Here is a 13,837-nt window from a genome sequence, read left to right as displayed (position 1 = left end):
AAGCACTCCGTTCTAGTCCAAGAGACCATAGTTCTCTACCGAAGCAGAGGTGCGCAGGAAGTTCCCCAAACAGCCAAGTATCTTGTCTCAAGGCCTGATTCTTCACCTGGATCAGACTGGTGGTGGCTCTGCGCCTAGAAATTGAAGGGGAACTATACCTGGATTCCAGCCTTGCAGGCCTGGGAGGAAAGCATTGTGGGCTCTGCTGTCTGGCCAGCTGATTTATCAGCTGAGCTGATGTGTCTCTGAACAGTGGTGCAAAAGACAGAGATTCATGGCCCCAGCAACAAGGCTCCTGATCTATCAAGATTCCTACCAGCAGTTTTGGGGTGTGGACTAGTGGCTGTATATGCAGGCAGAGCCCCCTTGGGCTCTTCCTCTTGGGCAGATGTGGGGCATCTCTGGCTACCATCACATGCACCATTGTCTCAAAAGCAAGCTTCCTTTCACCTCCATTTCCCTTCATGAGATTGTCATTGGTTGTTTTATTCTCATTTGCCACAGTTTATCAAAGCAGCTTACAAAGGAAAGAACACTAAAATGAAAACTGTCACAAACCGTAATCAAAGCAAAACATGAAACAGCCACAGCTTCCAGTCCTGGAGCGGGAGGGTTCTCCTCCTCCATGTCTTCTCAAGGCTTTCTGGCAAAACCAGGTGCTCATGGCTTCCTGAGAAACCCACATGGGGGGGCTAATGATTGCTCCCATCAGATTCCTATTAACATCCTGAACTGAGGAGACAGACAACCTTTTTGGTAGCCCTAATCCCTTGGCTTGGGGGTGAGGGTCAGAGAATTGGGGTCTTTTTCTGTGAGAGATGAACTCTGGCAAGGTGAAGTGGAGGTAAACTGGATCCTTGTTTCACTATGCCCAAGTTTAATTCCAAATTCCACCATGTTCAAGAGTCATCTCCCCCCTCCCCGCCAGTTCTGCCCAAATCCTTCCTACTGTTGGAAGATTCCTATGGGTAATTTCTACTTTGGTTGGCACCCAGCACACTCCTAGTCAGTTCCTGTGATTGGATCAGAGCACACGCTTTCCAACATAGAGCATGGTGGTTGTTTATTAAACCTCAGCAAGAGCAGGACCAAAGGCAGGCAGAAGCTGGGAGAGAAAGATAAAAATGAGCAAGGGTTGCAGAGGACTTAACCACAAGAAACTACATGGTCTGTCTCAAAAGCACAGACTTTTCCATAGTCACTATAACACTGTGGATGGTCCCACATGGAGTGGCCTTTGCTTGTTCCAAGTCCACCCTTTTGTGTACATAACAGTAGCAAATAGAAACAGGTGATCCCTCTATTCTGCACAATTAAAGAAACAATTTGGTGGATGGGGATGATGTATCCAATACTTACCCTAGAGAATGAACATGGCATAAGTGAATCCACAGTATTCTAGATGGGTGGCCAGTAGTCAGTTGGTCTCCTACAGAACAGGAAACCTGGGGAGACCATGAGTAGGTGGGGCAGGGGGAAGAGCTCACTTGAACGTGAGCAGGAGAGGTCCCACTAGCAATCTGGGCACAGCCATCTACATTTCTCAGGCATTGTAAGACAGTCAAGTTTGCCTTTCAGGCACATGGTGTTACACAGGGTACTTTAGTCTCCACTGTCCCTGCCATCTTTGGTAGTCTGAGTAACTCTGAAGTACCTTTCTGGTCACAGAGAGATGGATGCAGCAGTCCCAGATGACCCAAAGGGTGGAAGTGGCTCAAGTGAGCAAAAGTGAAATTGTTGGTGATGTCCCCTGTGTTAGCTGACTTTCATTTTCCTGGGTATTCTTGCCAGTGGCAAGGTTTGCGTTGATGCTATTTTGCTAAACAAGTTGAACAATCCTGGGCTGAAGTCATTGCATGCCCTGAAGGGAGGGCCTCCTTGAGACAAAAAAGTCTTAAGCTGTGCCTTATAACCAGAGCAGGCGGAGTTAACTTTCTCTAATTTGTCCACCTTTTGATGACCACTTAATGTTCAACCTCTGCTTTTGGGAAAGCCTTGAACTGCTTCTCTTTCCTCCCTGAGAAGTTGGTTATAGTGATTGTAACACAAAAATAGGTTTTTGTGATCCCTTCATTTTCTGCAACAAAAATGTAAGGCCCCAAATGGTTACCTGTAGAACTGTATGTATTAATCCATTCTTTAAAGCCTTTAATCAGTTCTGGGTGCCCTGTACTTTTCCACAGGGGCTGTTTGCACGCCGGCGACAGCTGCTGCTCACTGAAGGGCCACATCTGTACTATGTTGATCCTGTCAACAAAGTTCTGAAAGGGGAGATTCCGTGGTCACTGGAACTCCGGCCAGAAGCAAAGAACTTCAAGACCTTTTTTGTTCACACAGTAAGTGACCTACCCAGCCAGTTCAAGCAGAGTTCTGCTTTTATTGCTAATTCTGTGCTGTGATGCTCTTCCAAATGATTTGGGGGGGGGGGGGCATTTCCACTGTTAGCATATTCTGAGAAGAATAGGAGCTGTGAGAAATCCCTAATTAGGGAAAAAATGGACCCAAATGCCGGTAACTCTGAGGTTGGTTTGTGCAGCTATTCCCTATTATGGGCAGCAGAGAATAGCGAGCAGTCCTGTGAATTTACCTTAGGATACTCTATGATGTGTAGCAGGGGAAGTTCCAGTTGGATGAGGCTTGCACAAAGTTCATCATGCCTAAAGCCAAACTTGCTGCTGGCAGTGTATTAACTGGCTGCTGAAATGAATGAGCACTAAACATTGTTTACTTACAGCCTAACAGGACATACTACCTGATGGACCCAAGTGGGAATGCTCATAAATGGTGCAAAAAGATACAAGAGGTTTGGCGACACAGATATCACCAGAATGCTGCGAAATGAGACTGTCCCTCAATGCCCCATCTCACTCCTTTGCTGCTCGAGTGCCACGTGCTCCCGGACGGAGGACTCTTCCGAGCCCGGCTAACATCCAGCTCCAGGGCCAGAGCTAGTGCTTTCTCTGAGGAAAAGCCCAGCCAGCGGAATTCAGGGTTGCTTTGCTTGCTTTTGTGCTTCTGGTGGAGCTCCTACACTCGCCCACCCCACTCCCCCACGCCCACCTTCTGCTGACATTGACTACATTGGCTTCTGCTGCAAATGAGTGGAGTTTGCATTGCTGGCTTCGCAGTAGACCAGTTAAGGTAGCCAAGCCCAGATCATGTGGGGGCTGGATTATTACTGTGATCTTCTGATTTATCATGCAACTGTGTTTTGGGGAGCTTGGAAATCTCTTTTCACGAGAAGTTGCCACCCTTGATGCTGCTGCCATCACTTTCCTTTCTAATCGTTGGCTCTTTGGTATCCAGCACTTGTCATCACTCTGGGTATAAAACCCACAAAATTCTCCAGGTTGTGTCCAGTTGCAGGATCTCCAAGGATGGTACTTGTAATTGCCTGCCTGCCTGCCTGCCTGCCTGCCTGCCTGCGTGCCTGCCTGCCTGCCTGCCTGCAAGATGCACTCCGGCACAAGTGGAAAGTGAAAGGAATGGTGAACATGACACTTGAAATCCTGGCATTCTAGTATCAGACGTTTTTAAAACATGGAATTTTAATTTGATGCATTTACATGTTTAACTGAGCATACAAAGTTACCAGCATGCTTTTAACTAATACTAAAAGGTGAACTAGTTAGTACAAAATTGTATTGACGTAATAAATAGACTCTTCACTTTTTCAGAAGAGGGAGCAAACTCTTTTCTTTCCAAGGTCTGGCAGGGGCAAAGGGTTGTAGGGGCTAACCTTTTTGTGTGGAGGGAAGGCCAAACAAATGAAATGCTGTTGTACGACTGATGACTTGATTTGTTGTCTCTTTGTATAATGAGGTGTACAAATATTCCTGTATTGTTCATTGGCCAAGCATTGTACCTTTTAGCAACTTTGGAAATATTTTACATGATTTAAATATATTTAAGCCCCTCTATTAATTGGACTAATTGTTGTGTTCATGTAAAAATGTTGATACAAAGGAGGGGGAAATGTATGGTACTTGAGTCATATCTATCATATGTTTCATATTGTTCTTTTGTCTTTTTCCAATTAAACTGTCATGCTCAACATTTCTTGTAATGTAGGCGAGGTATTGCTTTCTCAGCGTAAGCATCCTTCACTTTGTGCAGGACAGGTTCTTGACAGAATAACTCTCTCTCCACCCCCATTTCTATTCCCTTCTCATTTACATGCTGAGAATAATGCCTTTTTATAGGAATTTGAGCAAGAGATCATAACTTTGGCTTTTTCTAATCTAACAGATTATGAGTCTGTAAGGTTTTAATGCCCCTGTTCAAAGTGATACTTCTTGTGTAGCACAGAAGTAGCCTCTTCTGACAGGAGTCCACATTTATCCATTTATCCAGCCATCATATTTATACAGCACCCATCTCACAATCAAGTGACTCTGGGCTGCATACAGGCAAACATGGAGGTTTGCCATGGCAAAGACATTAAGTTCTGGGTTTGGGGCTGTTCTGCTGTAGAAGTACTTTGGATAATGAGAAGCCCTTTATTTTGCTCTCCTGGATCCTGGTGGCAGTCTTTTTTTCCTGGTAAAGCTGAATGCAGTCAGATACACGTGGATTGAACATGATTCTACCCACACCTCTAAGCCAGTTAGGGAATTGGGGAGCATCAGGTTGAGTTTCCTTTGTGTCATTGTATTGCATGGTGGAATGGGGGGGGGGATAACATTCATTTTGGACTTGCACATTGCTGATCATTTTGTACAGTTCATTTCTTTATCTCAATCACTGAAGAAACCAGGAATGTCCTGGGGCATTGGACAAATTTTGGGTTTGGGTACAATTTAGTTCACTTCTATACCACTTTGGGAGGAATTTGAAAAAAATTCAAGGGTGGACAGTCTTGAGGTGATGGGAAGTTATGAAAGCTAATGCTGGCCTTGCTTCAAAAATGATGTAGAAGATGTGCTTTGGACCTCATGTAAGCACAGACAGCACTGGTCTGCTATTCATGAAAATACCCCGGTTTTGTATCAAGTTTCTGTACAAGTCTGGGAGGAAAAATAGCGGAGCTGCTTTCAGGGTTGCATTATTTAATGTGAATGGATTTGTTTAAAGAAGAGGCATCTTTTATTCAAGTAGTAGAGAAGCCTGGGGAAAAAAAACAGGTTATTTTAAGGAATAGCAGACAGGTGCTGAGCCCACATGAGGTCCAAAGCATTTCTTCCAAATCATTTTTGAAGCGTGTACAATACTGATAGAAATATTAGCTCTGAAGCTCCAAGAAGATGAGAGTAAATAGCAAGAAGGCTGGACTGTCAGTTACCATTTGGGAGTATGTTTAAAGTGGCTAGCTACCTTCAGATTCTATACTTTTTCTTTCTTAATTGATCAGGCTATGTGACATCATACTAAAAGGCCTGACTGGCCCTGCACCCGGTTCCCATTAGGCTGTAGGAAGTCCAGAAACAGAAATTTCTCACTGTTTGGTAATCTCTTCAAAAATCAATAGCACTTCTGTTTCAAATGGAGAAGTAAAAAAGTAAACTTGGAATATTCCAAAATTTACAGAACATTTACATATGTACAGTGGTGCTTAAAAGTTTATCCTTTTTAATTTTCAATATTTCTACATAAATATGTCTTAAAACATGATCTGTTCTCCACCCAAGTCCTAAAACTAGATAAAGAGAACCCAATTAAACAAATGACTCAAAAACATTATACGTGTTCATTTATTTATTGAGGAAAATGATCCTAGACTACATATTTGTGTGTGGCAAAAGAGTGTGAACCTTTGCATTCAGTAACTGATGTGCTCCCTTTAGGCAGCAATAACTGCAACTAAACGTTTCCAATACAAGTAGTCTTCAGGTTACGATGGCAGTTGGGACTGGACATTCTGTCGCTAAGTGATGTGGTTGTAAAGTGTAATGTCACGTGTCACTTAGCAACAGCAATTCCGGCAGTCCCAGTTGCTGTCATTAAACAAGGACTGCATGGGTTGTTAAGTGAGGACCTCACATGATCTGACTTCCTGCCGGCTTCCTCACTGACTTTGCTTGTGGGAAACTACCAGAGAATGCCAGAAATAGTAATTGTGTGACCGCGGCTCACTGCGACATCGTAATCATGAGCTGGGCACCCAGGCTGTGGGTGTGATCACATGACTGCAGGTATGCCATGATGGCTAGAACTCCAAGGACCTGTTGTAAGTACCTCTAGCACCATCGTAACTTTGAATGGGTCGCTGAATAAATGGTCATAACCCAAGGATTACCTGTAACTCTTGATCAATTACACATCTGCACATCTGCTTGAAGGAATTTTAGCCCATGCCTCCTTACAGAACAGTTTCAACTCAGGGATGTTGATGGGCTTCCTCACATGAAACTGCCCTCTTCAGGTCCTTCCACGACACTTCTATAGGAATAAGGCCAGGACTTTGACTTGGCCATTCCAAAACATTAGTTTTCTTCTGCTTTAACTATACAACTTCTGTGTTTTGGGTCACTGTCTGCTTAGAGATGGGCAGGCCTGGAAAAAAGCTGGGAAAATTGGGAAAAAAAGTTTTTTTCCCGTTTTTTTCCAAAGCCATTTTTTTCCGGAAAAATTGAAAAAAAAAGGTGTGGAATATGTTCTTTTCCAATGATAAATAATATATCTATCACATGGTATTCAAACTATATAACATGAAGACCTTAATGAAAGATTTCTGAGACTTTTTGTAAAGTCTTAAATTATTGCAAGTTCTCTCAGCTGAAGACAAGCAAATCCTGGAATAGAATGGAAGTAACAAGAACTTCTCAATGCAGTTCTCAAACAGGAGAAATATGCATTTGTGCCACTAGGGGGCACTGTAGGGAAAAGCCTCCAGTTTAGTTTACTTGTGTACCGCAGACCACCTACAGCTGAGTAGTTGTTGGTATACAGGAGATGATAGTTTCTGTCCTCCTCTCAGGCCTTAATTGACGGGTAAGAGGGTAAATTTGTCTGACAAATTAGTTTCTCTTTTGTAACCCTTAAATGATTCCTATTAATGTTCTCCACCATCGCAGCATAATGTTTACCTTTAGTCTGGTCAGTAAATTGGTTTTTCTTTTCCTCCTCTCGGTAAAATGGTGAGACCAACATCTAGAGTTTGGAAACATTTCCACAGTGCAATTTCTGCTGAGAGCAAAGCTGCAATTTGCAAATATTGTGAGAAGAAATATTCTTTTCCAAATGCTACAAGGATGACAAAACACATTCTTGAATGCCAGAGGTGCCCTAAAGACATTAAAAAATACTTTAGGAATTAAATGATGAGGACCAAAATGAAAGTGCAAGTAGCTTTTCCTTCCAGAGTTCTAATTCCAGAAACACTATTTCTGCTGCTTCTGGATCATTACAGAGTGTTTCTTCACCAGCAGCATCTTCAAGTAAAGAAGTGTTGCAAACCACTGCCTCACAAAAATGCACCATACCTTCATTTATAGCTAAAATGACACCTGAAAATCAGGAGAAAATTGATCATGCCCTTGCAAGAGCAATATATGCTTCTGGATCAGCATTGTCAATAACTGAAAATGCATATTGGCAAGAAGCTTTTAAATTATTATGACCATATCATTTGCCAAGCAGACATTCCTTGAGCAAGCCTCTTTTGGAGTCAGAATATGAGCGTGTGATGGAATCTGTACAAGAAAATATCAGTGAAGCACTTTGTCTTGGAGTACTTACAGATGGATGGACAAATGTTCAGGGAGAAGGAATCATCAACTTTGTGATAACACCTCAACCAGTCTTTTACAGAAGCACTGAAACTGGAGAGAACAGACATACTGCAGAGTATATCAGCAGTGAAATATGTGCAGTTTTAGGGAAAATGGAGAGTGGTAAAGTATTTGCTTTGCTGACTGACAATGCAAGTAATATGGAAGCTGCATGGGAAATCATAATGGACAAGTATCCACGTATTACTGCCATAGGATGTGCATCTCATGGACTAAACTTACTTCTTAGTGACTTCATGAAACTGGACACCCTTCAAAGGATTTATAGAAGAGCTAAAGAAGTTATCAAATATGTAAAAGCTACTCATGTCACCGCAGTCTTCAAGAAGAAGCAAGAAGAAAAAAATGCACAGAATAAAATAGTGACACTGAAGCTCTGTAGGACAACACGTTGGGGTGCAGTGGTGATCTCCTTTGAAAGTTTACTAAAAAAAACAAGCTCTTCAAGCAACAGTAATAATTGAGGATCTTAAAATTCCCAGAAATATAAGGAACACTGTGCTTGATGAAGATGTGTTTTGGGTTCAGCTGCAGAACTCCCTATAGATTTTAACACCAATTTTTTCAGCAATCCATTCATCTGAATCAGACACTGCACTTTTGTCAGAAATTCCTAACCACATGGCTATGATAAAAACATCTGTTTTTGAAAACCTAAGTGCATCTCCACTTACGCCTGCTGAAAAAAGTAAAGTGAAAGATTTTATTAAGAAACAGGAAGAATTTTGTTGCCATCCAATGTATTTGTTGCTGCAAATCTACTGGATCCAAGATTCAAAGGCAGTGGTGTGAGTGATGAGAATACAGCTGCTGCATTTGACTGGATTATGAAATAAGCTGCGCATTTAGGACTTGATGTTGGAAAAGTACTTTCAAATGTTGCAGAATATAGAACATCTTCTGGGATTTGGGCCAGGAATGCATTCTGGGATTCTGCAAAACATATCCCTCCTGCAACATGGTGGCAAGCTTTCTGCACCACACAACCTCTGACCCCTCTTGCATCTCGCTGACTGCAGATTCCTGCATCTTCTGCTGCATGTGAAAGAATCTGGTCTATGTTTGGTAATATTCATACCAAATCAAGAAACAAACTGATCTGTGAAAGGGTAGAAAAGCTTGTTTCAATCTGTGCAAACCTAAAGTTTTTAGAAGTCCATGAGAAAAATGATGAAGAGGAAGAAGAAACGGAAAATGATAGTAGTTCAGAAAATGAGATAGAATAAACTGCATGTATATGTTGTGTCTTCTGTTTCTTTTTTTTTTTAAAGCACCACTCAAAGGGTAGACCTTCTATGGAGCTTAAATATTGAGGTGGACCTTAACTTTATTTGCTATTGGTGCTAAGGGGCCAATTATTTTTTATGTTGATGGTTTCTTGCTTTTTTTGTTGCTTTTGAGGGAAAGGGGGATGGTTACCTGTTTTATTCCAAGCATAATACTTTTATATACACTGCATTTCATGCAATTTGTAAAACTACTCCACACTGAACTTTTTTCCAATTTTTCCAAAATTTCTATTTTTTTCCAGAAAAAAACAGGAAAAAACGGTTTTTTCTCATGGCTTCAAAATTTCCAGAAATTTTACATCCTATGTCTGCTGCACGGCCCACTTTCTCTTGAGCTTCAGTTCACAGACAGATACCCTGACATTTTCCTGTAGAATTTGTTGGTACAATTCAGAATTCATAGTTCCATCAATGATGGCAAGCTGTCCTGGTCCAGAGGCAGCAAAGCAGGCCCAAACCATGATACTGCCACTACATTTCACAGATGGGATAAGGTTCTTATGCTGGAATGCAGTGTTTGTCTTTCGCCAAACATAACACTTTTCATTCAAGCCAAACATTTCTATTTTGGTCTCATCGATCCACAGAACATTCTTCCAATAACTTTCTGGCTTATCCACGTGGTCTTTTGCAAACTATAGACAGGCAGCATTGCTCTTTTCAGAGAGTAGTTGCTTTTTCCTTGCAACTCTGCCATGCACACCACTGTTGTTCAGTGTTCTCCTGATGGTGGTCTCATGAACACTGACATTTGCCAATGCAAGAGAGGCCTTTAGTTCCTTAGATATTACCCTGATATTTGGGACCTCCTGAAGAAATACTTGCCTTGCTCTTGGTGTGTTCTTGGTTTGTCAACCACTCTTGGGGAGGGTAACAATGGTGTTGAATTGCCTCCATTTGCACATGATCTGCCTGACAATGGACTGGTGGAGTCCAACTCTTTGGAAATAGTTTTGTCACCTCTTCCAGCTGGGTGAGCATCAATGCTGCCCAGAGTCACTTTGTGTGAGATGGGCAGCTATATAAATGTGATATATAAATAAATAACCACCTGTTTTTATGGAAGTCTTCAGAAATCTCCTTTGTTCGAGCCATGACACACTTCCACATACCTGTGTTGTGAAGATCAGACTTTGATAGTGAATACCCAGAATTCTGTTTTTTAAATAAGGCAGGACCTCTCACATACCTGATTATCATCCCATTCATTGATACATCTGACTCTTAATTTCCCTTTCAAATGTACTGATCATCCTAGAGGTTCACATACTTTCATCAAATTCAACAAATATGTAGCTTTGGATCATTTTCCTCAATAAATAAATGAACAAGTATAATGTTTTTGACTCACTTGTTTAATTGGGTTCTCTTTATCTAGTTTTAGGAACTGTGTGGAGAACAGATTATGTTTTGGGTCATATTTATGCAGAAATACTGAAAATCCAAAAGGATTCACAAACTTCTAAGCATCACTGTATATGTCTCTCAAAATATAGGCTAGAGATATTGGTTGAAAATAATGACATTTAAAAGCATTCTCTGAAACTTCCAGTTCCTTAGAAGCCTTCTTGAAATGTGGTACCTAGAACTGGACATAGTATTCATGGTGGGATTTCACCAAAGCAGAATAAAGTGGATTTAATACTTCTTACAATTTAGAGACTGCCTACTTTTTTGCAGCGAGACCACTCTGCTGTCATAGTTGCAATCAAACTATTGCAAAAGCCTTTTCATGAATATCATTATCAAACCAAGTATTCCCAGTATCTGTTCATTTGATTTTTGTTTCCTATGTACATTTATATTTATCTCTATTGAATTTCAGTCCATTTATCTAATCTGTTAAAATGATTTTAAATTTTATTTCCATCCTCTCCCAGTTAAGTGCCATTCTCAAATCTAATACTGTAAGCAAGCTTTCTATCCTTCACATCATTAATAAAAATGCTGTAGAGCACAGAACCCAAAATATCAGATTTCTGCTGGATCAGGCCAGTCTAGTGTTCGGTGTCACTTGCTGGCTAATGGGATGTGCTTGGGGAACTCATATGCCTGGAAGAGCTGCCTTCCAATTCCTAGTATTTAAGAAATGTTGCCTTCAAGAGGTAGTAAACAGACATCAACATTAGTAAGCATAAGACTCCCCTCTATGAATCCATCCAGTCCCAGACAATCTTCAGGGAAAAGGAGGGTCAGTTCCAATTGCCTGGCCCAGTCCAGATGAGGCAGTCACACAATAAGCATGACATACAGTTATAAGATATAGCTGTCACAGAAACTAGGGCATTCCAGGGAAAGAGAGGCCTCCAATCTGTTGGTGGTCTCTTCTTTCATTTTGGCTGCCTGTACCTGGAGACCTGGTGGCTGGATCACCAGGGCTCCTGACCTCAAATCAATGCTGGTGGTTAAAGCCAGCTCTGTCTGTAATAAGACTATGTCCGTCCATGACTTGGGGGTGGACAAACAAGCAGAAGTGGTGTGGATTACTGAGATCTGAGTGAGGGAAGAATGGTGACGTCACCTTCAGAAATGTATCCAGCCAGGTTTTAAGTCCTGCTGATGCCCAGGCCAGGGAGGTAGGGTGGCATTGATTTTTCATGATACCTTATCAGTGGCCAGTGTCACTGTTCCAGAGGTGGCTGGGTGTGAGCACCTATGTGTTTGGATTGGCTGCAAGGACAAGCTAGGGGTCCTATGGGTGTGCCATGGGCCTTGTTGTCCTTTTAAGAACCCTCCTTGAGCTTCTGAACCTGATTGCCAATTTGATGTTGGAGACTATGACTGGTACTGAAAGACTGCAATCTCTGGAGGGATGAATCTTGATTCAGTAGAGCTCAGGAGTTCATGGCATCCATGTCAACTATGGGTCTGTCCCAGGTTATCTCTGTTTCAATGTGAATAAGCAGTCAGATGTTAGATCTCATTTTTGCCTCTGAATCATTGTTGTGTGATCTGGCTATGGGGAGGTATTACCATTTGCCTTTTGTTGTAGACGTATCACTTCCTGGTCTAGATAGATTGACTGCCACCTGGCTAAATCCACAGGGCCAGGGCCATTGAGATGGTCTGCCCCAGATGTCTAATGGATCCATCTGGTTTCCTGCAGGCCCTTGGGGATTTCCCTGATGATCCTGCAGGCAAGTCAGATAACAGCCTGGTCTACTGCTGGCATGAGGTGGCATCATGAGCCTTGACAAAGTTGGTCCTGAGTGGGCTTTCTATGTTGGCCGATCCCATTTGGCTCTTTGGCTTTCTGAGGAGATGAAGGGGTAGAAGTGATGCCTGAGTACAGGTGGAGCACATTAGAGACTGAATTTGAGCATGGGTACGTGCCCAGGTTCAGGCCTACTCCATGGTGATAAGAGAGATGAAATGTAATTATTCCTCCTTTTTTATTGCATCGGCTAGTTGTTGGCCATTGGTCCTTTTCTGGGTGACCAATTTGCTTTTGGGTAGAGTCCATCCCATTGAATCACCTTCTGGTCATTGTTACCCCTTTGCTTGACACTTTGTTAGCAAAGTCACTCAAATTTAATCTGGTCAGAACTTGACCTGGGCTGGGTCTTGTGTATTGACTGGGCAACTGTCTTGCCAGATATTCTGGTTTTCTTTTCAGCCTGTTACAGTGGTATCTCGGGATACGAACTTAATGCGTTCCGTGACTCTGGGCGTATCCCGAGTTGGTCGTAACCCGACGCAAATTTCCCCATAGGGTTCGATGTAAATCCGGTTAATCCGTTCCGCCCTCCAAATTTGGTCGCACCCCGAAGCAAATTTTCCCATAAGGTTCAATGTAATTACCGTTAATCCGTTCTGGCGTCCGCGGACCACACGTCAGGGGCGGGAAAAAGGCCAGGCGCGGCGCGGCGGGAGAACGGCCGGGCGCGGCGTGGCGCGGCAGGAGAACGGCCGCGGACCACGTGTCAGGGCGGAAAAATGACCGTACCCCGAGGCGGAGTTCGCACATCGAGGTAAATTTTTGCGGCCAGAGCTGATCGTAACCCGAAAAGTTCGTTAGTAGAGGCGTTCATATCCCGAGGTACCACTGTATTTCCAAGGATGCAGACGGAATTCTTGTCCTTCCTAACTTCTTTGGATAGCTTGAGGAGATGGGCGATAGTTTCCTGCATCCAGGATGCTGTGAACACCTCTTGAGGATTTGTCTCTGGATCCAGAGGAATTAGATAATTACCCCTCTCTTCTCCATTCTTCCATTTTTGGTGAAAGTAGTTGAGATGGTGGTTTGAGACCAGCTACAGAGAGCCCTAGAAGATGCAGATTATCTGGACCTGTATCAGTCAGGGTTCGGACCTATATCAGTCAGGTTTCAGGCCTGGGCATGGTTCAGAGATGGCATTGGTTGCTCTGCTTGATGAAATATCTTGGGACCTGGATGGGGATAATGTGCATGCCCTGGTCCTTTTGGACCATACAAGGGCCTGTTCTCTTGTTATTTAACATTTATATGGAGCCACTAGTAGAGGTTATTTGGGGTCTGGTATCATCAGTATACAACATGCTGTACATCATTGCCCTGGGCTGGGCTGGAGATGCTGCTGAAGTCCTATCCCAGTGCCCTAACCCCTGAAGGAACAGGTCCATGATTTGGGGATCCCCCAGGACTCGTGGCTCCTGCTGAATCAACAGGTGGAGGCAGTGGCCAGGGGGCCCTTTACCTACCTTCAACTGGTGTGCCAGTTGTGGCCTTAGGACAGGAGTTGTAACTACAGTGGTTCATGCCCTCATCAACATCCAATTAGATTATTGCAATGTGCTCTACATTGGCTGCCTTTAAAGGCCACCCAGAAGCTTCAGTTG

The 13,837-nt window shown here is 42.9% G+C and overlaps 1 protein-coding gene across 2 annotated transcripts in view; it reads left to right on the top strand.

The window, feature by feature from the left end:
- Positions 1-5,685, top strand: part of PDPK1 (3-phosphoinositide dependent protein kinase 1) — a 63,263-nt gene extending 57,578 nt beyond the window's left edge. Inside the window, exons 13-14 of one of the 2 annotated variants that reach the window (XM_088151835.1) lie at positions 2,184-2,336; positions 2,735-5,685. In XM_088151835.1, the coding sequence (XP_088007961.1) occupies positions 2,184-2,336; positions 2,735-2,842 (261 nt within the window). In that variant the 3' untranslated portion in view covers positions 2,843-5,685. Of the gene's footprint in view, positions 1-2,183; positions 2,337-2,734 lie in introns of those variants that run through there. The other variant, XR_015798105.1, reaches the window with a different exon arrangement.
- Positions 5,686-13,837: the final 8,152 nt, after the last annotated feature.

Source organism: Python bivittatus, unplaced genomic scaffold, assembly GCF_059951505.1.
Source record: "Python bivittatus isolate LINGU-HERP-01145 unplaced genomic scaffold, Pbiv_v1 ctg000030_np1212, whole genome shotgun sequence".
Classification (NCBI taxonomy): Eukaryota; Metazoa; Chordata; class Lepidosauria; order Squamata; family Pythonidae; genus Python; species Python bivittatus.
The sequence above is the reverse complement of the archived record's forward strand: the minus strand, read 5'-3'. Positions and strand labels throughout refer to the sequence as shown.